The sequence below is a fragment of the Empidonax traillii genome, unplaced genomic scaffold, assembly GCF_003031625.1.
Source record: "Empidonax traillii isolate 1590-97213 ecotype Southwest subspecies unplaced genomic scaffold, ASM303162v1 scaffold803:size405832, whole genome shotgun sequence".
Classification (NCBI taxonomy): domain Eukaryota; kingdom Metazoa; phylum Chordata; class Aves; order Passeriformes; family Tyrannidae; genus Empidonax; species Empidonax traillii.
The window spans coordinates 6390-28684 of NW_020955996.1; the positions used below are offsets into that span (position 1 = coordinate 6390).

At 42.9% G+C, this 22295-nt stretch overlaps 2 protein-coding genes across 2 annotated transcripts in view; one reads left to right on the plus strand and one right to left on the minus strand.

Moving 5' to 3' along the window:
* The window catches only part of LOC114066722 (protein AHNAK2-like), a 7933-nt gene extending 5732 nt beyond the window's left edge, over positions 1 to 2201 (plus strand). Inside the window, exon 2 of the mRNA XM_027901645.1 lies at positions 36 to 2201. Coding sequence (XP_027757446.1) covers positions 36 to 1205 — 1170 coding nt within the window. The 3' untranslated portion in view covers positions 1206 to 2201. The remainder of the gene's footprint in view (positions 1 to 35) is intronic.
* A 3730-nt stretch (positions 2202 to 5931) lies between these two features.
* PLD4 (phospholipase D family member 4) lies at positions 5932 to 20563 on the minus strand. Its single transcript, XM_027901646.1, has 11 exons — positions 20453 to 20563; positions 17533 to 17622; positions 15570 to 15778; positions 14691 to 14874; positions 13276 to 13396; positions 12778 to 12905; positions 12409 to 12609; positions 11869 to 12008; positions 8825 to 8990; positions 7673 to 7769; positions 5932 to 6389 (listed from the first exon to the last, which is right to left on the minus strand). Exons 1-11 carry the CDS (start codon positions 20453 to 20455, stop codon positions 6181 to 6183), a joined length of 1548 nt encoding a protein of 515 aa, XP_027757447.1. The 5' UTR covers positions 20456 to 20563; the 3' UTR covers positions 5932 to 6180.
* Positions 20564 to 22295: the final 1732 nt, after the last annotated feature.

Genomic DNA, 22295 nt, shown 5'->3' on the forward strand with positions numbered 1-22295 from the left:
TAACAGATCCAAAGGGATCTAGTGCTGATATTGAGGTAGTGCAACTGGGAGCAAGCTCTGCTATCTCTGATGAAACACCAGGGGCTCTAGAAGCGAGTATTCAAAAAGCAAAAAGCAAAATTCTGACACTGACTGAACCTGACATTAAAACAGCACAAATGACAACTACCATAGAGTCCTCCCTTTCAAGTACAGGGCAAGACGTTCACTGGTCTTATGTAGAAGGCCAGGAAGTAAGTGAGAAAGTAGAACCTGAACACGTTGCTATTGAAAGGTGTGAGATTTACACTACTGAAATACTGAAAGAATCAGAGATTCTGTCATCAAAAGTCAAAACTGCTACACTGGGATTCTCATTGCTGAAGGCAAAGTTGCCTGAATCACACAGTGACTTAGAAGTGGTAGTCCAGCAGCCATCTCCAGCAGAAGGTGGATCAGTGAAAAAACCTACATGTGCTGAGGAAAGCTTTGGAGTAGCAGCACAGAAAACTGGCAGTGTTGAACTTAAACTATCTGACAAACCACATCATGAGTCTGAAAAATTTAGTGGAGAAGTAAGTTTGCCAAAGTTAAAAACATATGCTACTGAAGTAAAGCCTTCCAGTAAACTTGAAGAGAGTCTTCCTGATAAATCACCAGAGGGAATAACTTCGGGTCCTCTCTCTAAAGATGAAGATGTAGCTGAAGCTGTGGAAGGTGAAGAAAAAGAAAAAACCAGTGAGAAAGAAAAGACTGATAGCAAAAGATCTCCTGGAAGATTCAAGTTTTGGCTTCCAGGTGTTGGCTTCTCATCTTCTAGTGATGAAACAAGCACAGATGTAAAAACAGAAGTAAAAAAATCAGATCCAGAAGATATGAAATCTGCTGACACATCAGATGATTCCTCTAAGCAAACTGAAAAAACTGGATGGTTTAGATTTCCCAAGCTTGGTTTCACATCTCCTTCCAAAAAGGCAAAGTCTGTTGAAAAAGAAGAGATGGGTCATAAAGAGGGAAGAATCTCAGATGAAGATAGCCCATCAGATAAACCTGACGTATTTTTTGATGCACAGGAAAGCTTATCACCTAAAGAAACAACAAGGGATGAAAAAGTTGAAACTGATGGGGCCTCATCTATTGTGACATCTTTGGCAAGAACTGAACTGATCTTGTTGGAGGAAGAAAAAGATAGTAAATCTAATATTGGTGGAGATACAGCCAAATGAAAGTTGCATTTTCTCAGTCCTCAATGAAAACAAAATCATCTACATGTACAGAAAAGAATGTGTTTTTTAAATTTTCTAGTAACTGAAAATGAAAACCCAAAGCTGGTATCAATGAAAAGAGTTGAACAGAATTTACCACATGTAAATTTTCAAGTACGTGGATGTACTATATGATGCACTTATAAAAATAATGATTTCTTCAAATCTGCACCAAAGGCAACAGTTATGACAAGTACAGAGGAGCCCATAGGTTGAACAAAGTCTGAAAAAACATACCTGAATCATGAAAGTAAACCATTGAAGGGCTTAATGATAGCAAAAGGTTTTTAAATAGGCTTCTCAAAACACACAGTGTAATTACATTTAGATTACAGATTATTTCCAGAATGGGTTATAAACTAGTACTATAAGAACTATATTTACATGTTTAGATTTTGGACCTTTCTGACCTACTTTTGCTTTCTTATGAAAATGTTTTTCTTTATTTCAGCTAAAGTAGTATGTATATTCCACAAACATTTTAAAATATAAAATAAAATTTAAATACTAGTGTAGAGAGACTAATGCTTTACCTCTTCCTCTCTTCTCATTTTTTTATAATTGTGGTGGGTCATATTTAGCCTTAAGAGATTTTAAAAATACCAAAACAAAACCCAACAGAATAATTTCAAGACCAAAAGCTTGTAACTAATTCACATTTTTAAGATACCAAAATAAAACATGCTTACAAAGAATAATTATTCAAATGTGGATAAATAAATTTTAATGTATATATTTATGGGATAGTTAAATGCTTAGAATGATCTGCCACACTGGTGGAATTGCTTCAAAGATTTTCGGGAAAGGAGGTGTATATAATTATTTGCTTCTTTGTTTATATCAATGCTTCTCTGCAGGGCACAATGGAAACTAGAGTGCATATGTGACAGCCTTCACATGTACCAATAAAACACTGTCTATATTATTAAGTCACAATAAACTCACCATAAGAATAAATAACTCGACTAGCGTGAGTTACTTACATTTCTGATTCTGAAAATCCCAGCTTAAATTTGCAACAGGTCTTGTTACAGTAGTTTTCTAATCCTCTATTTCCTTTCTTCATATTATTCTTTGTACAGGGAAAGCAGACACAGCAAAACATTTAGCAGCTGGATTGTAAATGAAGTGTACTTGATTTAACCATTTGCAAGATGAGATGCTCTTCTTTTATATATCATAGAATCATACAATGTTAAGGGCTTGGAAGAAAACTCAAAGATTGTCTAGTTCCAATCCCCCTGCCATGGGCTGGGACCCCTCCCACTAGACCACATAGCTCAAGGCCTTATCCAGCCTGGCCTTAAATAGTGCCATGGTTGGGGCATCCGCAGTGTCTCCGGGCAACCTGTTCCAGTACCTCACCACCCTCATAGGAAAGAATTTCTTCCTAATATCTAACCTGAATTTCCCCTTTTTCAGTTTGTACCCATTACTCCTGATAAAGAGCCCCTTTCCACCTTGCCTGTAGGGCCCCCTTCAGGTACGGGAAGGTTGCTATGAGGTCTCCACACAACCTTCTCCTCTCCAGGCTGAACAGCCTCAACTTGTTGTTAAGGGCATTGTCCAAATGCCTCTTGAACACTGACAGGCTTGGGGCATCAAACACCGCTTGAGACAAGTTTGTTTGACAACCCTCTTGGTAAGGAAATGTTTCCTAATGTCCAGTCTGAACCTCCCCTGATGCCACACATCCTATCCCTGGATACCAGAGAGAAGGGATCAGCACTTTCCTCTCTACTTCCCCTCCTTGGAAAGCTGCAGAGAGCAGTGGTCTGTGAGTCAGTGAGGACCCAGGAGTTGTCTTCTAGGGATTAGGGAGATATTTACAACTGTCAAGAAATTAAGTGTACCTTGATACAGCATAAATGGCAGATGAAACATTTTCTCAGTACCTGGATGAAAACAATGAAGGTATATTTTATCTGGAAGAATTGGTAAAAGAAAATCCTAGGTAACAGCAGGAAAAAAAAATGAAAACAGATTATACTGAAGCTTTTGGAACAAGCAGGTGTCCAGCGTGTGAAGCCAGGTGGTTTTGCAATCTTGTCAGTACTCATAGCCTGTGGAGCCAGCCCGGTCCTGTCTTGCTGCCGTCTGCATTGCTGTCAGCAGTGCTGTAGCCACAAGGCACTGCACCAAACCAAGGGCTCTCAGAAATGAGCCTGATGGGAGAGCAGTGCAGCAGCTCCACGTGAGAGGCACTCAGATAAAGCAGAGGGCTGGTTCGCTCACGTTGTACTCCCTCGTAACACAGATCCATGAGATGAGCTGATCAGAGAAGAGCATCCTTGCTCAAGATCCAAGTCAGCAACTCCTTATTGACGTAACTAAACCAATACTGGCAAAAATCTGGGCAGCCTGCAATCAAACTAGAAAATCATAGAATATCCTGAGTTGGAAGGGACCCACAAGGTCCAGCTCCTGGCTCTACACACGACATCCTCGTGAATCATGCCACATGTCCAAGAGTGCCATCCAAATGCTTCTTGAACTCTATCAGGTTCAGTACCAGGACAACTCCCCTGAGGAGCCTTTTCCAGTGCCCAGCCATCCTCTGGATGAAGAACCTTTTCCTAGTATCTAATCCATTCAAGGATAGCAAAAAGATGCTAGTGAGTACCACTAGAGGCCCCAGCTTACATTTGGTACAGTTCTTAGGTTCAAGAAACCGCAATCTAAATGAAAGAGACAAGTAACATATGCATGCACAGGGATTATTATTACCTCTTTCATAAATGGTTTCATAGTTTACATGATAGTCTATGTTTTTAATAGAGAACAAGTAAATAGGAGTAAAGTCTTGAAGGGGTCTAAAAAGTCTCACAAGAAACTAGGATAATAAACTCAAGTTCATCTTAGATCTCATTCACTGTCTTAATTGTAAACTACCCCTTCATATATAGAGGAAAATCAACAATGGTATCAGTAGAGAAAATAAAAGAGCACTCCCATAAATGTCAATTTTTCCTCTATAAGCTGAACCTTAACCCACACGAGTCTCATATGGCCATGAGACAATTCTGCCAGCTTGTCCAAAAACTCTGCCCCACTGAACAACTAATCCAGCACTGTCAGATTTGAGCTCTGAAGTGGAGGAGAAAGAAGTTTTCCTCTTAGTCCCGCAATATCTACCTAATGCAAAACAGCAAAAACACAGCTTCGAGTGCCATCTAGAGGAGTGCACACCCCTACAGAAAACTGTTCTGTTGTTTAAGGACGTAACTTCTCACAAAGATTTTCAAGCTGTCTCTAGTAAGTAAATATTGAATGAGAACAATTAAACGCACCTGCATCTTCCTCAATATTTCTGCATGTATGTGAATACTCAAAAAATTTCAGTGATATTTGTAAATGTAACTACGTCTTAAAAAAATCTGCCTCAGTAACAAGATGTATTGATTTGTAATGATGGATAAAATAATCCAAGGAATCTTAGAAGTGTCTGGAAGAGATATCTAAGGAGCAGCCTGGGAACCAAAAAATGAAAAATTGGTTGGGATTGTTTCTGAAAGTCCTTATTTGTGTGGGGATTTGTGTGCATTCTCAGAGGTATAAATCAGTCCACACACAGAGGATCACAACATTCACATTGTCATTCTCAGCATAGGGCAGGGGTTTAAAAGCACATCCTCTGGAGGATGGAGAGGTAATGAGAAAGCCTGTACTCCCCCTACCCAGTGCTGTGTCTGTGGCAGGGGAGGGGCCTCAGAGTCAAATGCAACTGAATAAGGCCCACGGGGCCAAGAGTGAAGCCATGCATTGCCACACACATTTGAGGGCTGGAAAGGTCTGCTGCATTTTTAGAGCTCAGAGATGGAGCAACAGGACAGACTTTTCCCCAGTCCTTCTATGTAATCCTGCTCTGGAGCTCAGTCTCTCTCCCCTCTGCTGTACCTCAGTCCCCAAGTGAAAAGCTCACTTAGTGACTCCAGTTCCAGTGTCAGGCAGAGGTGCACAGCCCTGCCAAGGCTTGTGGAGCCCCAGCCACATGTCACTCACACCACTCCATGGCTGGAGCACATGCCCTGCTCACCTTTCCTGTCACTTCAGAGTCAGCCAGGGCAGAGGCCGTGCAGTGGTGGATATGGATGTAAGACATCAGATGGCTCAGGGTTATGGTCCCTGTGTGACTGCACAAGAAAAGGCAGCCCAGAGACACAACAGTGGTCAGGGCCAGCAACTGGGTAGCCCAAAAGGAGCAAGGAGGCTCTCCAAGCACTGCCCACAGTGCAGGTGGGATGCCTTTGCCACAACAGCACCCATGCATCAGCTTTGCCCTGCTCCCCTGTCCTGTTTGCTGCACAAGACCAACACACAAACACCCAAAAATCCCCAGACACTCAGGGGTTCCAGGACAGGTGAGCTGGAAGCTGCCCCAAGATTTAAATTCCAGGCATTTATCTCTAGCGAGTAGCCTGAACACTTAAAAACAGGTATTTCCCTAGTTCCTAAATGTTTTTAAAAATCTGCCCTCACTATTGTAGGTGACGATATACTTGGCTCAAATCTTAAAGTGGTCAGAAGTTTTATTAAAATATTTTATTAATAATATGCTTAAACAAGTGTAAACAAACATTGTGAATGGAACATTTAGGTTGAAATATATAATCTAAGAGAAAATAGCACAGCGATAGTGGTCTCTGATATATTAAGGTCTTTCATGTTTACATTAATATCAGACAGCTTGTCATACAACACTATGCATTTTATTAACGTTGGGATAAGGTAATCACACAAAAAATTAAACATCACACGCTGACTAATGGTTTTGCAGGTATAGTCAACTATCAGAAATTCTTGTATTATCAATGCGGACACCATGAGGAAGTGATTTCTCTGACAAAGACAAAAAGAAGAACGTTCCTTGATTTGCAAGGGAACAAAATTCAAATATATTTTTTGTTTCTATTTTAAATGTACATTTCAATTCACTTCAGAGTTGGCCTTGCCAGTTACAGTCTTTCTGTCCCTGCACATCTTCCAGATTCACTGCATATTTGGAATTCCAGTCTCGCTCAAAAAGGTTTTTTACCTGTTCCTGGACAGGCAGTTGCCTTCTTTGCAGATTGGTCCAATTCTGTTTGATAATTAGTCCAACACCAGCTGTATTAGTGAAGTAATCTTCTGACCAGTTGGAAGTCCCTGTGCAATGGAAAAGTAGCTGATCAGAAAACATTAATTTCCCAGTGTTCTGTTTGATCTCCGGGCTTTGTTGATTTGCTCTATGACTGCAAATCTCATTAGGACCAACGAGGCAGCAAAAATCAGGTCACCTCCTTCTTACACCAGACCTCAGGTTTCGGAAACTAGGTATTAACTGCAACCCTGAAAGTTCATAACCTTCTGATTCCTTAGAGCCTGTGACAGAATGCACAAATTTACTAATTATAAATATGGGAATAGCGTGCAACACTTGAGTATTAAGAGGGGTAAAAGCCAGTGTTTGACATAGGTTTCTCTGTTTAAAGAAAAGAGTCCTTAATGGACTTATTTCTCTTTATTTGTTGAAAGAAAACAAGAGGAGAAACTAGACCCTTGATCAATAAACCCTCAGGAGCTGTTCTGAGCTCAGCATGCAATGCCCACTTCTAAACCAGGCAAAGCTGGGAATCCAGCTGCAGGCATTGTCTAGTCTCTCTCCAAAGCTCAATTCAGAAAATCAAACACTGTGAAAAAACACACGTTTTATCACTTAGCACTTCCCCTCGTGATTGCCTGAGTCAGAAAAATCTACTGTCAATTCCAGAAGGTGCTTAGGCATGAAAACAAATTATCTGCGTATCTGCCTTCAAAAGACAACTCAGTTTGAAACAAGTTATTAAAGTATTAAAGGCAAATGGAGCTGCAAACCCTCAGCCAGTTGGAAGATTGGGCTATTTGCTGGTGTGCATTGCTTGGAGGATGAGCTGACTGAAATGACAGAGCCCTCGCACATTCCCTTTTCTGAGGGATCCTAATAAAGGAGTGAAACATAAACACCACCTCGACTTTCAGGAACTGAGCAGCAATTGACATTACTGTTTTCTCATTTCCTTTCCTAGAGTTCTGTTCAACAAACAGTGCGTGGAATTAATTCCTCCCAGCAATTTCTTGTTATTAAAGCACAATAATGTTATACACTAGAGCACCAGCCATCACTGCGTCATTCTGAGCACACAGGCTGTGAAACTCCCACTGTGCTTGTCACAGGCTGCGCACTCAGCCTTGGCATGCTCTGTTCCTAATGGTTCACAATCATATGAAATAATCTCTTACTGAACTTGACCTACATTATCATCTCCTCTTCACATCTGTACTTCTTTACCCGGGACAGACTTCTTTTCATGGCAAAGTGAGATATTTTTGATATTGCAGCCCACCCTATCTCAGTCTCAGTCCAATAGATCTGGAGACAGTGTAAGTATCGGGAATACTGGAATACATACCAATGTAGGCTACTTTATCAGTGACCATATATTTGTTGTGATTCACTCTCCCATGAGGAATGTTTGTGTGATTCAGAACTGGAACAATGAAGAGTTTCTGGAGGGAGAGAGATTAAAAATATAAACAGAAATACTAGAGTGAGGAACAGACTTCATGACTGGACAATGCATGCTTTCTGTAGTTTCAAAGAATAGAATAGTATGGGGAGAACAGAGAAGAACATTCCACACTCAAAAGAAATTTTACTCTTATCCAAGAAAACTAACAAATAGTGCTTCCACTATACATAAAATTGGATAAGCAATTGAGATCAGATACAGATAATGTTTGCCTCACAATGTTCCATTAGTGGCACAGCTATTATCATTACAGGGTAGACAATTAAATGCAGTTTTAGACAGCTGTTTAATAGATCTGCATTTACCACTGATTGCTGCTCTTATTTTGTGCTAAAATGGGATGATCACAGACAAGAGGGGTACTGCAGGAAACAATAATGCCTAACTTTTTGTGTTAACTCTTACTAAAATCTACATTTCTGTCTTTTTTTTTCCTTTTTTTTTTTTTTTTTTTTTTTTTTTTTTTTTTTTTTTTTTTTTTTTTTTTTTTTTTTTTTTTTTGACTAAAACCCTTTCCTTCTTCTGTGACATCTCTCTGTTGCTGGGAGCATCCACACCATCCCCAGTCTACCTGATACATTCCAGCCTAGTGCCTGTGGCCTGTGCATAATATTTAGTGTCCAAAAATCAGTCTATTTGTATAGATATAGCAGATATCTCAATTGTGAAAAACTGATAGCAATTAGATCCATTTAAAATGCTCCATGCAGGAAAAGGTCTCTGAGCAGAGCATTAAGTTATCATATAAACTATCACTGTCACGGTGCTCAGCGAAACAGCTGCCTGGATAATGTCTCAAATGCCACAGCCAGGCACATTCCTGATATCACTAGTGGCTTGGAAATAGCTGCTTCCTCAAAGATTATATCTTTGGCCTTATTTTCACAAGGATGTGAAACAGTCACTGCAAAAACAGACAACCTGCTTCTCTAAAAGCTAATCCTTGCACATGCAAACGGCAGCTTGGACTCAAAAATCAGTGTGAGGCCGTGTCCTCAAGCTGTCTTTCCAAAATCAGATTCCGTTTCATACCACGTCGACACTGATGTGGGCATGTGGGTTGTTGAGAGCACGCAAGGACCTCAGATAGTTGAGCATGGCTGGGTCAGAGTTTGTCCAGCAGCCAGCCAGGAGCCGGACTCGCACTCCGCGGTTGAAAGCTGCACGTCTCAGAGCATTGTCAATGGCTGGCCAGTATCTGCAGAAAAGGAGGTTTGTGGAAAAAAGGGATACTTTTTCAACAGTTCAGCAGAAAGCTGTGACAACAAACTGAGACTACAAGTGATGCCGTGCACAGATGGGATCTCTGACAACTAGTGAGCGGAGCACTTGAGCCTTCCCTGGAGGGGATTTCTGCCTTCTACCAAGTCCATTCTTTTCACGGTGTGTTTTGAGGCCTCCAGGCTCTGCCAAATTAAGTTGGAACTGACCAAAAAGTTTAAAGCTTAGCAAAGATACACACATAGCATGGTGTCATCATGCCCATTTCCTTGAGAAACTAAAAACAACAGCAACTCCAATGTAAAGCCAGATCATACAGCAGAGAATAAAAAGGACAGTGCAGAGCCTAGAGGAAAGTCTAAGAACCATTTTGCAGAATATGGTCTTTTCAGAGACCTGGAGAGTGTTTGCAGTGACCACAGGGGTCCTGTGCCGTGAGCCACTTTGGGCAGGCTCCATCCCTCCCCACCCCTCCTTGCCCTCTTTAGCATGCTGTGTGCCCCCGAGGTAACAGACACAGCTGTGCTCTCCTGAACATGGGAAAATCCATTTCCCTGACACTTGTGTTGGTAGTAGCTTAGGGGAAAATTTTTAACATCCTTCACCCAGCTAAACAACACTGAGAGCTGGACAATGTGCATCCCAGAAATAGTAACTCCAAACACCCATGCAGCATTTTCATTCCGTGGATCCTGACAAGTACTGCACGGAGGAAGACAAGCATCTTTAGTACAGATTGGAGGGCTGATACGGAGAGAGGACCAGCACTGGCTCACAGTCCCATGAGCAATGATGAATTAATTTGCCTAACTTAATCCTTTTGGTCTTATGTACAAAGGCCTGAATTCTCTAATCCTCCCTCGTGCATCATCCTATTGCGATCGATGGACTGGCCCTGTGCTCTCAGGCTCAGGTTGGCTTATAGATCCTGGAAAACTTTGAAAAACATGCTACTTGAAATGCTATTTTTGAACAGTTTTAATTTTTTAAACATATCAGTTTCTAGTTGATTAACACTCAGGCATTAGACAGCAGCTTTGTTTCCTCTGCCTCAGCTGCTGGAGAAACCTAACCTGAACTAATCAGCCTCAATTCATGGCACTACAGCTGGTTGCTGTGGAGATAGCCCCAGGCCCTGCACCGCTTTCCCTGGGCCTTTCAAACTCTTGTTTGTATCCGATCAGCCCTAGATGTCACAAATGGTGGATTAAGCCTTCAGATGAAGAAAAGGGAGTATTAACGCAATCCTAAGGGGGTAAAGAGACTTTCTGTGAACCTATTCTTGGCTAAAATCAGGAGGTGAGAAACCCAGAGACTTAACTGTATGAGATAGAAACAGAAAATGCTCTAAGGTGTTTGGTTTATTAAAAATATCCTCCAAGTGGAAGTTGATCTTGAGATTTTGTTTCTTCCTGCTAACACACACACGGCACAGCTGAACAACAGAGGCTTTACACCACCACGACACAGGACATTATGAATGGTACCATTCTGGCTTAATGGCTACCTAGAGCTCACCCTATTCTTTGCAAACCACGTTGCACATAATTGTTTCTCTTGAACTTTCTTTCTCAGGTTATTAAGCTGTTTGAAAAACTCAGAAATGTTATAAGCAGATAATTCAGAGCACTTGGTTGCATGTAAACATCCCAATTCAAGCATATCTAAGAGGATTTGGAGTCTTAGTGCTGCCCCATGACTGACTAACTTTCTATGTTACTCAGATTTGAGTTGATGCGCAGAGTCTGTGTAATTCTGCTGTGACCTTGGGCAGCCCACTGGGACCATGGCAGTGGTTCACTACATTCAGGCTCAAGGCCAGGTTAGGTGGGGCTTTGAGCAGCCTAGTCTAGTGGAAGGTGTCCCTGCCCATGGCATTTGAGGGGAAAGTAGATGATCTTTAACCCAAACCATTCTATGATTACTCCAGATCACCACTACCACCCTCTCTCTGAGAGCATGCTGCTGTTCGCATCCAGAACTTGGAAGTCCTTAGATGGAATTATTAGAAGGAAAAAAAACAACACACCCAGAAAAAATCACCACAGAATTTTCTTTTAGAGACTGTTTCAGCTCTCATTGCAGAGGTCAGCAAGGACAGCTAGTTAGCATCCTCTAAACTATGGGTCAAATACGTCAAACAGGCAGCAGAGCTGGAAGTCAAGACTCCTCAGAAGTAAAAGACAGAAAAAAAGAAAAACAGGAGCAGAAAAGAAGAAAGCAATATTTTCTCTGAAAAGTCTAATGTCAGATACAGATCTCTCATGTTCCCTTTCCTCTCTGTTCATAAAGCTGCCCTGTTGAACTGTGAAAGAAGCTGTACCTGACTGTCCCTAGTCTGGCACTTCACAGTTTTCTTGCTGTGTGAAGAACACAGGAGGCTGCTTTAAAACACTAGCAGAGCACATGGGCAGTATTGGATACCATCCTTTCTGTAGCCTCAGTATTACAACCATAGAATCCCAGAATCCTTAAGGCTGGAAAAGACCTTTAGAATCATCAAGTCCACCACTAAAACGTGTACTCAAGTGCCATATGCATACGGATTTTGAACACTTCAAGGGATAGTGACTCCACCACTTCTCTGGGTGGTCTGTTCTAATGCTTGACAACCCTTTCTGTGAATTTTTTTCCCCCTAATATCTAGTCTAAAACTCCCCTGGCACAACTTGAGGCCATTTCCCCTCACTCTGTCCCTTGGTACCTGAAAGGCACAGTCCACAGGACAGTTTTAAGTGCAGAGCAGAGCCTCAGTTCTCTCCCTTCTGAATGTTTTCATTGCAGAAAGGGGAGAATAGTATATTTTCCCTTTAAATAGTGCAAGTCAACTGATCAGCTCAAGATTAAAATTGTACCTTCTTGGATGAACAAAACGGCTGGTAGGGAAATATTCCATAACAGAAATGTACACAAACTTCTGTGCCTGACTGATAATACTGATTATAGAATAGAGGTCATGGGTGCGACCTTTTGGACAAAATGCTGGAGGAGAAGCCTGTAAAGAAGAAAACACACAGATTAGTGATTTATTTTTTTTTTTTATTGTCATACTGTGACTTATTTATATTAGATCTGTGCAGTTTTCATTAAAATAGCACAAAACACTTGAGGTGGACTACTACTACTGTTCCTCATGCTTTCCATGTCCTGATGGGTCAGATATTTATTGATATATTGAGCCAACGGGTGATTAAGAGACCTACACACCGTTCCTGCCATAGTACCTGACAGCTGATGCTGAGTCAATCCTTATTTTTTGAGTAGGTCCAGAGAAACCTGATGAAAAAATTACTATCCAACTGGAACACAAGTAACTGAGGGCTGCTTAAGAAACTTTTCTGGCCTTTCCTTAAACATAGTTTACAGTCCATTATTTTATTTTCAAACATACTTACAGAAAAATAGACTTTTGTCAAGATTCCATTAAATTCTACTTCCAGAGGCCGACGGTTGTTAATATGGGTAGAATAATTAAGAGGCCAAGGGAATGGGATGGTAGCATTAGCATATCCAAGATCCCAGTAAGTACTAAACGTTTTCCAGAGGTCTTTGGCCAAGCAGCTGCAGTTGTATATCACAGCACCAAACTCCTTCACCTGCAAAGAGAGCAAGCTATGTCACAGCCCCAGAAGGAGTCACCTCCAGGGGTTTCTTTGCTGCTTCTTCCACTCAGTCAATATTTTATATAATTATGATTTTTCTCTGTTGTGCGCTAGAACACGAGTTTTCCCCCACATATTTGAATATGCAGCAGCAGAGCTTACCTGAGATAAAGACCTCCAGTCCATGTTTGCACTACCAATATATATGTGCTTCATGTCTACTATCCAGAATTTGCTATGCAACACTCCTCCTGTCAAATGTCCAAAATCAATCTTTTTCACATGAGCCCCTGAGGAAAGATTGGGAGGGAGGGAAAAAGAGTTTAGATAAAGCATGGAGATGGTTCCTCAACAGCCAGAACATGTCTGACATGTCTGAACAGCCAGTTCATGTCTGACTCTTGCAGCCAGTAATAATTACCAAAATTCACAAGCTCTCATTCCTGGGAACGCTGTAATCTGAAAAAAACTATGCAAAATGTGAACTTACTGCAAAATTCTTAAGGGTGTGACAACATACAAAGAAACCATGAGCAAGTGAACAGATAGTGCTTATCCTGTGAATCCGTGTAAGCTGAACAGGCCCTGCAGACCAGTTTCCCTCACATGCCTTTTTGCAGTACTGAAGCTCTGAGTGTATCACTGAAGGGAAATAATTACCTTTTGCCTCTAAAAGCTCAAGGTCCGTTGATTTTGTAGCCAAAGTTGGCACACTTGCTGCAACATACACAGAGACATTCTCTGCAAGTAATCTCTCAAACCTCTTCAGAATATCTTCACCCTGTGTAATACATTGTTATTTTTTATGTTTTGTTATAAAACATTTAGTAAGATATATGCAAGTACAGTGTTACTGCTGAGTGCTTCCCAAGGCAAGGAAGGTCAGAAGTAAATAAAAAAGGGAACAAAGATTCTGATCCAGTGCACAAATCAAAGTTTATTCTCTGTCATTTAATGCTATTAGATATAGGGTTTAAAACTATAACCACAAACATCCCAGATTTCAAAGATGAGTGTCCCAGTGCAGATCAACTGCTGGATCCTGATGCTCAACAGGTACTTGGGGTCATCTCTCCCTGAGGATAAAGGTGACAAAGACTGTCCTACACTGAGCTGTCCTGAGCAGAGACAGTGCTCAGCCTTACATCTATCACTTTCACTTCTTCTCATGTGGAGTAAATGACTCATTTTATAAAGCCAGAGACACCTGGGGAGAAAGACAAGAAGACCAGTCCCAGAGAGTCCCAGAGAGTGAGGAAGGTGTGCCAGGAGGGAGGCAGAGGCTGAGGCCACAGTAATAACCAGCCCAGCAGCTGGTCCATCAGCAAACAGCATGATTCTCAACACAGCTAAGATCCATACCTGCCCGAAGGCCTTGTCCCTTCTGTTTTCAGAACAGTCCCCCAGACCCTGCTCAGGATTGCCTGGGAGGTTGCTAGCTGCCACAGGCCAAAGGGGAGCCAAGGGACAGTTAAACATGATGGACAGTGGCCTCTGTCATTAATTTCTGGTGGTAGTGCCAGAGAGGTCCCACAGGAAGCCTGGCCACTCAGGGTGCCCAGGAGGAAAGCCCTGCAGAGCAGAATGAACCTCCTTAGCTGCTGTCCAGTGGTAGGAGTCAGGGACAGGTGCACAATGGGTAGATGCAGGTGCTGTGACAGAAGCAGCCTCTGAAGCAGTCAAAAGTCCAGTAGCCTGTGCTTGTGACCCTTCCAGCTAACCAGTGGGAACTGGCACATTCACTTGTGTACATGGGATCCTGTAGGCTCCTCAGCTCTGCCACTGGCTGCCCCTAGCACGGGTGGACCATCCACAGGGTAAACAAGTGAGGGTTTGAGGCTGACCTCTGCTCTTAAAACAGAGCATAAAAATACTCAGAGCCATCTGGACAGAGCCCAGATGGAGTCTAACTTGACTAGAGAGGGGAAGGCTGGAGTGTTGCTTCAGACCAGCATGGAAAACCTTCCTGGGTTTGCAGGAACAGTCAAGCAATGTCCCTGAGAGACAGATCACACAGCCGATCTGCCACATGTACACAAGACATACAGCCACAGATGTGTTTGATTTTATCTTACCTGCTTGGAAGATGAGTCATTGACACTGATATCCTTCCCAGTAAGAGACCAATAGTAAGAGGCCACATGAACTTTTTCCTGGGCTAGATCAAGCAATCTCATCCAGGCTTGGTACAAGGGTTTGGCTGCAGTGCTATTTATCTCAAAGGGTAAGTCATAAGGAACATTTTCCACCAGGTCAAAGCTGCAATGGCAATTGGACATTATGAAGCAAGAGACAGTGACCCAAGCAGGACACAGAGCACCTGTCAGGCCATACAATTGGCCATCTGGGAAGTCAACCTCAAAATCAAATAAGCTGAGCTGGATAAACAAGCTGGGAGTACTCTCTATCCCCAGTTTTTATAGCCAGGCTTAGACTGTACATTTCCTCCCAAATCCAGCAGAAAGACTTCTCATTAGCTGTTCTGAGCTTTGAATTTTACCATCCTTAAGATGAGGAGAAAAGTAACCCTGTGGGGCTGCCTGTCCCTTCAATACCCTCTCCACCCTCTCCCAGGACAGACAGCCCCTGCCATTCCAGCCTCTGAGAGAAGGTTAGACCAACAGAGGTTGCTTTGCCAGCTGGTGTCCCTGCTGCCTCCCACCACTGTCACAAAGGGAGGGTGTCTGGAGGTGGCAGAGGAGCTACAGAGCTGTGCTGAACATACAAGCACAGGACTGGGAGTGGAGCTCTGATACTGCCCCTACTGCTTCTCATAGCAGGCGACTACTAATTACCCAATGCCTAAACAACAGCCACACTCTTCCCAAATTAATGTTACCTTATCAACTTATAATACAACCGGAAGAGAACAAATTCCATACTGAAATTATCAGTATTGTAACTAGTCCTCCACCTGATGACTGCTTCTCCACATGCCATCAAACATGACTCACCTGCAGGAATCATTGGATCTAATGCTGTCCTCCTCAGTTATTGTGGTTCTTGGGAGATCTCCGTAGAGTCCTCCTTCCTCCTCCAGCTCTTTGTAAATGCTGACAACTGTTTCTTCTCCATTGGAATCATCTGTGCTGCCCACTCTCATGAGGTAAACAGTCATCGCGACAACACCACCAAGCATCAAAATTGCCCCGAAGAATTGAAACTAGAACAGAATTACAGGAGAGGATTTAAGTGATCACCACATCACTGATACACCAGTGAATGGATGACTACCTGTTCAGGTGAATAAATCACAATCTTTGAGTAGTAGTTCTGCTTTCAGCTACCGACAGACAATGTTCTTAGATGCACCACTGAAAGTGAGGATCACTCAGCTTGGATAGGGTTTTGAGCAACCTGATCTAGTTGAAGATGTCCCTGCTCATCAGAGGAGGGTTTGACTAGATGACCTTTAAAAGGTCCCTTCCAACTCGAACTGTTCTGTGACTCTATGACCACAAACTAGGTGAGGGTTAGCTAGTTTTGGTTTATTTTTTTCTGTGCCAACATATCAACCCCCTGTTTTTTTTCCCAAACCTTTGATTAGTTTGACATTGATTAGTTTTATTTTAGCACAGGAACAATGGATGTTCAACAAAATTTCTACCAAAATCAAAACATGGAAATCCCTAACACAAGATTATCTGTGGGATCAAGCCCAGCACTACCATAAAGAGAAAGTTCATGAAATCAGGGCAGAAAAATCATGTCAGAAGCAGAGGGAAGTTTTGTGGTTTCTGAACATGTTCTGCTTTTGTCTTCTAACTTAAACTCACTTAAGTGAAACTATAGAAATCTCATTTATCCGTGTCTACAATATTCCTTTGTCATTCTAATGTGGTAAGTTAGCTTCATTTCCCTTTTGCTTTACTTTCAGTTTTTTTCCTGGATGTAGATTTAAAAAAAAAAAAAAATTAGACTGGCTACATGGTATATCCAGGTCTGGAATCCAGCCACTCACGGGAAAGTATAGCACCAGGCTCTAAATGCTGCCCTATACTGAGGAGGAAAAGACAACCACCAGTGCAGATCCATTTCCCCCCAGCAATTATCATGTCTGGCTCCCTGTGGCAATTCTTGGAAGCTGGGAACATCCACCAGCCTGTGATAGGCAACCTGCACTTCAGAGCTGAGCTTTTGAACTTCCAGGCAGGAGAACCAAGTCTGGGGTGGTTGTGAGGCTGTAGCCATAAATCTGAGCTCCCAGAAGGGCACATGGGAAAACTGCACAGGAACCAGTCGCCTCTGAAAGTTTCTATTTTAGTTTCTATGTGGATGAAGCTTCTTACTTTTAATTTTCTCTGCTTTTCTCGTAATCTACAGTGCTGCCATTGATTTCAGGCAGTGACTTGAATGAGAAAAACATTTCAAATCTATCTACTTCAAATTTTGCCCTCTGTCTTGTTCTCCATCTCATCAAGGGCAAAAAAGCAATCCCACCAATTTTTAACAGTTCTGCATTTCATCCCATGAACACTCTGACAAGACTTAAACATTGCCCAGGCTTTAGAAGACATTCCTAAGGCGAGAAATCCATTTTGAAGTCACATCCTGGCTGTCACCATGCTACACATTGTGCTGTCCAGGTGCTCTAGGCATGCTGAATAAATGAATAAATGAATACATGAATAAATACTGTGTTAATGGTGGAAGTGAAACTCTTTGTGTGAGCATGGTTTACTTCCTGAGCCAGACAGAGCTGCAGGATTTAGCTCCACATTACTCCCTCTCGGCAAGGTTTGATCAGTCTACCGGATAAATCAATGAGGGTTTTGTCACTCACTTGTTTACAAATAGGATTGAAACCTCCATGGATTTCTAAAATGGGCAATAAAATCATTCTTCTTAATCTGTTATTTCTTTTCAGAAATGTAATCTCAGCTCTTGTAAGCAAATGCAGTATATCCCCATAATTACCGTTTTGACGTCTTTTTGATTGTTCACACCTAATTTCATGTTGGAGGACTCATTAAACCTCAGGGATGTTTTTAATGCTTTTTTCACAATCTGAAAAACAGAAATGTATGCAAGGGGAAAAATAAAGCTTTATGACAACATTTGTGTACAGCCAGTTACAGACAAAAAAATGCAGGTTACTTGCCAGTGCTTTATATAGTGCTCTGAGATTTAAGTACAGACCTGTGCAACATCCTCCCTGTATTATATGGATCTTGAGCGACATTAACAGATTCCAAAGTGAGAGAGAGAGACAGGTCCCTGCAGTTTTTCCCTGGTGCTGTCTACACACAAAAATCCCTGCAGTAATTAATGTGTAAACAACTGCATCGCTGCCTCTTCCAGCCATCCTTCAACACCCACTTTTGTCCTGTTGCAAGTGAACATATTTGCCAACAAGCAGTAATTAAAATGCAGAAGCTGTGGGTGATAGTGTACAGCATCAGTGTCATTCTCATGTGACTCAGGTTCCTGCTCTCTTCCTGTGCCTGTGAGTTGCCTTCAATGCCAGTGTCGGTTCCAGAAGGGAGTCTGTTAAGAGGACAAGGACCAGGACAAAATAAAAATTCCCCTTCTTCCTTGTTGCAACCATTACTAGAAAATAAGTTATATCTTCTTTTCCTCCCCTGGCAATATTGCTCCAATCTTGTGTTACCACCAGCAGAGGTAACCATAAGAGCAACAACCAAAATATGCCGAAACTCACAGCAGATGGTCAGGCAAGGGGAGTTGGCACTTGCCTGTTTTGCCTTCTCAAAAACTTGACAGATGCCCAGTGGGTCACTCGTCATCCCTGCACTGGCGGAGGAGAATTTACCCCATAGGAGTCAGCTGTCATTTTTCGTGCTCAGAAGCAAGGAGCACATCCTGGGGTGTGGTAGATTTCAGAAAGTGCTACCAGATGATATCACCACCTGCCCAGTCCCCAGTCTACTGCTTCTGACCCCTGAGCCACTGGGAGTTTGTATCCTGGAGGATGAACACGCTGCCGTGGTACCGGATACGCAGTTGCTCTGTGGGTGGCCACACTCAAGCTTTAGGTAGGAAGGATCTTGCCAGACTTGTCCCACCCATTTTGCCATATGTTCGCAGCTATTGTCACCTGAACTGGATGGGCTTATGGTGTCTGCCCTCTCCCACCAGTAAGGCAGCATGGCCATACACATCCATGCTGCATCCAGCTCCTGCCCACTCCATCTTTCTGTATGGATGCTGTGACTGCGTGGAACAGGCAGGAGTTGGACACAGTACATGTACAGCCCCAAAGGCTCCTTGTGGGGCCCAACTCACAAGAACTGGTGGGGCTGAACCAAAAAGGTGGAGGATGTTCTTGAAAGAGAAAGGAGGTGAGTCTGAAACAGTAACTTGGGAAATGAAGACAGGAATGTGAAAAGAGCAGATGAGAAAGAATGACAAGGATGGGAAAGGTGGAGAGGGAAGAAAATGAGCTGCAGAGAAGGAAAACTGTGTTTTCATTTCAAGGTCTGGTTGTTGCTATCATCTGTAATCACTATGGCAGTGTCCACTTTCCAAGGCAGTTTTACTCACCATTTTCACTGTCACTTCTTTTTGCTGCCCCCAGGCTCAGCTGCAAGCTTTTACATTAGAAATAGTTATAAATGCTGGCAGGTAAACGTCTATTCTCCCAGCCCTAGAGAAATGGAGTGGCTGCCAGCAGTGAAGGACACTTGGTCATTCCCTGTTGAATGTCAGGTCCCCATGCCCCTGAGATCCCAGTCGATGTTTTAAGCACAGTATGAAGACCCAATGTCTTACCCCAGAGAGCTGACAGTCTGAGCAGACTGGGGGCGTATAACACACCATGCAGAGAAAGCTGTGTGGCAGCAACACATGTCATTCCCCACTCCGAGAGAAAGTGGGCACATACCAACCCAGAAAACTTGGCAGAAAGAAAGGGAAGAGAGAGCAAGAGAGAAGATGCTGAAGAGTTGGGTAGGAAACTGAGGCAAAGGAATTTTAAAGGAGGAGCCCACTGAGGCTGCAGGTCACACACCACAGCTCGTGGCTTTGGCACAGCTGTCCCAGTCAGCGGGGCTGGCCAGGAACAAACAGCTACTGCACAGAACCAGAGCTGAGAGGTGACACCTTGTCCCTCTGGCCCCCAAAGTCACCTTTGGCGACCCAGGCAGCATCTTGGTAAGGAACTGCAGCTGTCAGCGCACTTACAGACATGTGATGGCCTCAGGAGGATGGAGCTTACCAGAAAGTTGTTTCAGTTCTCTTTTTCAGCAACAGTTACAAGATGGTTTAAAAAAGCAGCGTTTTTCTTTTATGGGCTGTCATGGAATCATCTATCATTTGGTTCAAATAAAGCTCTTCTTGACCCTATCTTTGATGGTGATGGGTTAGAGTCCCACCTGCTGTCCAGAAGTCATGAGAACTGCACTAAAATAGGCAGTCTAATTTTCAAGAAAGAAAAACATCAGAGACTCAGACAGAATTCTTAAAAATAATATTGTAGCTGGTCAGCAATTAACTATGGCTCCCTCGAAGCTTTCAGGCCTTTACCAGCTGCCAATTTCAATGACTGAAGTTCATCCAAGAGTAATAAATACAAGTGCTACTTAGCACTGCTTTGCAGCCTGGAACACCAGCTAATGCCAGGATGATGAGTGTACACAGGAGATTGCTGTTTATAACATTAGGCCTGCTTTCTCCCTTCCCCCAAAATAACTTTTCATACTTCTTTTCTCCACTAGTAACACACTATATAAAATTTTGGATTTTAAACACAAGGGTGCACTTCTTCATTACACAAAATCCTCCCCAGGAGCTGTTTGAAGCTCCCCAGATAAACAAGGTGCATTCATCTCTCCATGTCTAACCTCAGCTCTCTCAAGATGATGGCAAATGTACTTACCATCCTGAGAGACCTCCTTCTGTGGGGATGTCCTGCTGCACTCTGATGTTACTCCCAACTCTATGTACGAGGGGCAGTGCCCATGTTTTCGTCAGCAGATTTGGTTTGGGCTCTTCTGGTTTTTTGCCCTCCTCCCATAGATCACTTCCTCTTAAGCACTAAGTTTCACAACAGGCACTGACAGAGGCCCAAGTTATTCTCTTGTTGTGACCCAGTTCTTAGAAGCCAGGTCCCGACCTTCACCTTCACCTGTTTGGCATAACTTTTTGCAGTGTCTGAGTTTACACTCAGTGGTGTAAAGTCAGAGTCTGGATCAGCACGAGAAAACACTGGTTGAAAGGGCTGCTCAGCTTTGGTGCTGTTTGCATCCTGGACATGGCAATATTCTCACTGCATCACTTTTAACCCACCAGAAGCTTCATTTGAAACAAGCAAACCCTTCAAACCCACCTCTCTGTCCAGTTCCTCTTGCAAGCACTCTCCTGCTCAGTCATCCTTGGACAAATATAAGGAAGCAAACTAGCTCATTTGAAATAATACGGCTTTTGTCTTAAACACATGGCATTTGGAAATTGCAGTGATGTTGTTGAGGGGCAAGGTGACATCTGACATTGAGTTTGGGGCAACTTCTAAAAAATTACGCCTTCTGTAAAAATCCAAAGGCTGCACCTCAGCTGACGCAACTCACTCTGGCAGTGCTGGTGCTGTTCTGCAGGCAGCCCCTCATTCCTGCTGAACCCAAGGATGCAGTTCCCTAGTTCACTACCAGAGGAAGGATGCAGCAAGGAATCAATGGAGAGACAACTTGGCACACAAGGGTTTATCATACCTTGTATTAAGCTGCTGATGATGGAAAAGCTAAGAGAAGTCAAAGGATAGGCTCAGCAGAAAGAGGTCTTTCTCTGGGAAGCTTAAGGTGTCATGAGTCCTCTGCTTCCCCTGGGACCAAAACACAAGCATTGACTCCAAAAAGGGCAAAAGTTAGAGAGAAGAAGATGATGGAGCAGATAGGACACCTGTCTGACCAGCCAGCTCTCTCCTGAATTTATTGCTATCCACAGATCACTTGTCTCTGGGGCCATCCCAAATCTCTACTAAAACAAGAGCTTAAAAACAAGGCAAAGGCTGCTGCCATCCCTGAAGACTTGGGTTACCAGAAAGCTGGAGGCAGGATCTGCAGCCAAGGAAAAGAGACAGCTCCAGAGAGCCAGCACACTAAAGTCCAAATCACCCCCAGGAAGCGTCCCTGTCCCTCCGCTGATTTCAGAGGCTGAGCATTCCAACTAAATATTTCAGCTAAGAGCCTGCTTGTGTGCAGGACTGAAACCCTGGCATGAACTATGCCAACATAAATCACAAAAGCTCCCACTGACTTCATGATCATACCACACAGGCAGCAGCACTTTTTTATGAAGTTCGGGACTTATTATTTATTGCTCCAGTATCACCAGTTTATGTCAAACTGGGAGAGGCTGGGTTATATGAGGGGAAGAGCAGCTTCCAGAAAAAGGACCCACATTTCTCCTTCGTGGCAGCTCTCTAACCATTTGCAGCACCGATACATTCCATCCTCATCCTGTCCAGCTTGCAAAATCCTGCTTTCCTTCTGCTCACCTGATCTCACATACCAGCCCAACAACAATTGTACATTTACTAGCAGTGTTGTAGTTTTGAGAGGTTAAGTGTGGAATATGTGGGGAGAATATGATTCTATTTGACCAACTCAGGCAACTGAAGGGAGGGGAAAAAAGAGTGGCAAGTTTCAGGGCAAAGAAGGAATCTTCTTTGTTCTGCCTCTTCCCCATCTCTCAGACAAGGCTCTTTCTAGTTGCTCTGGCTGATT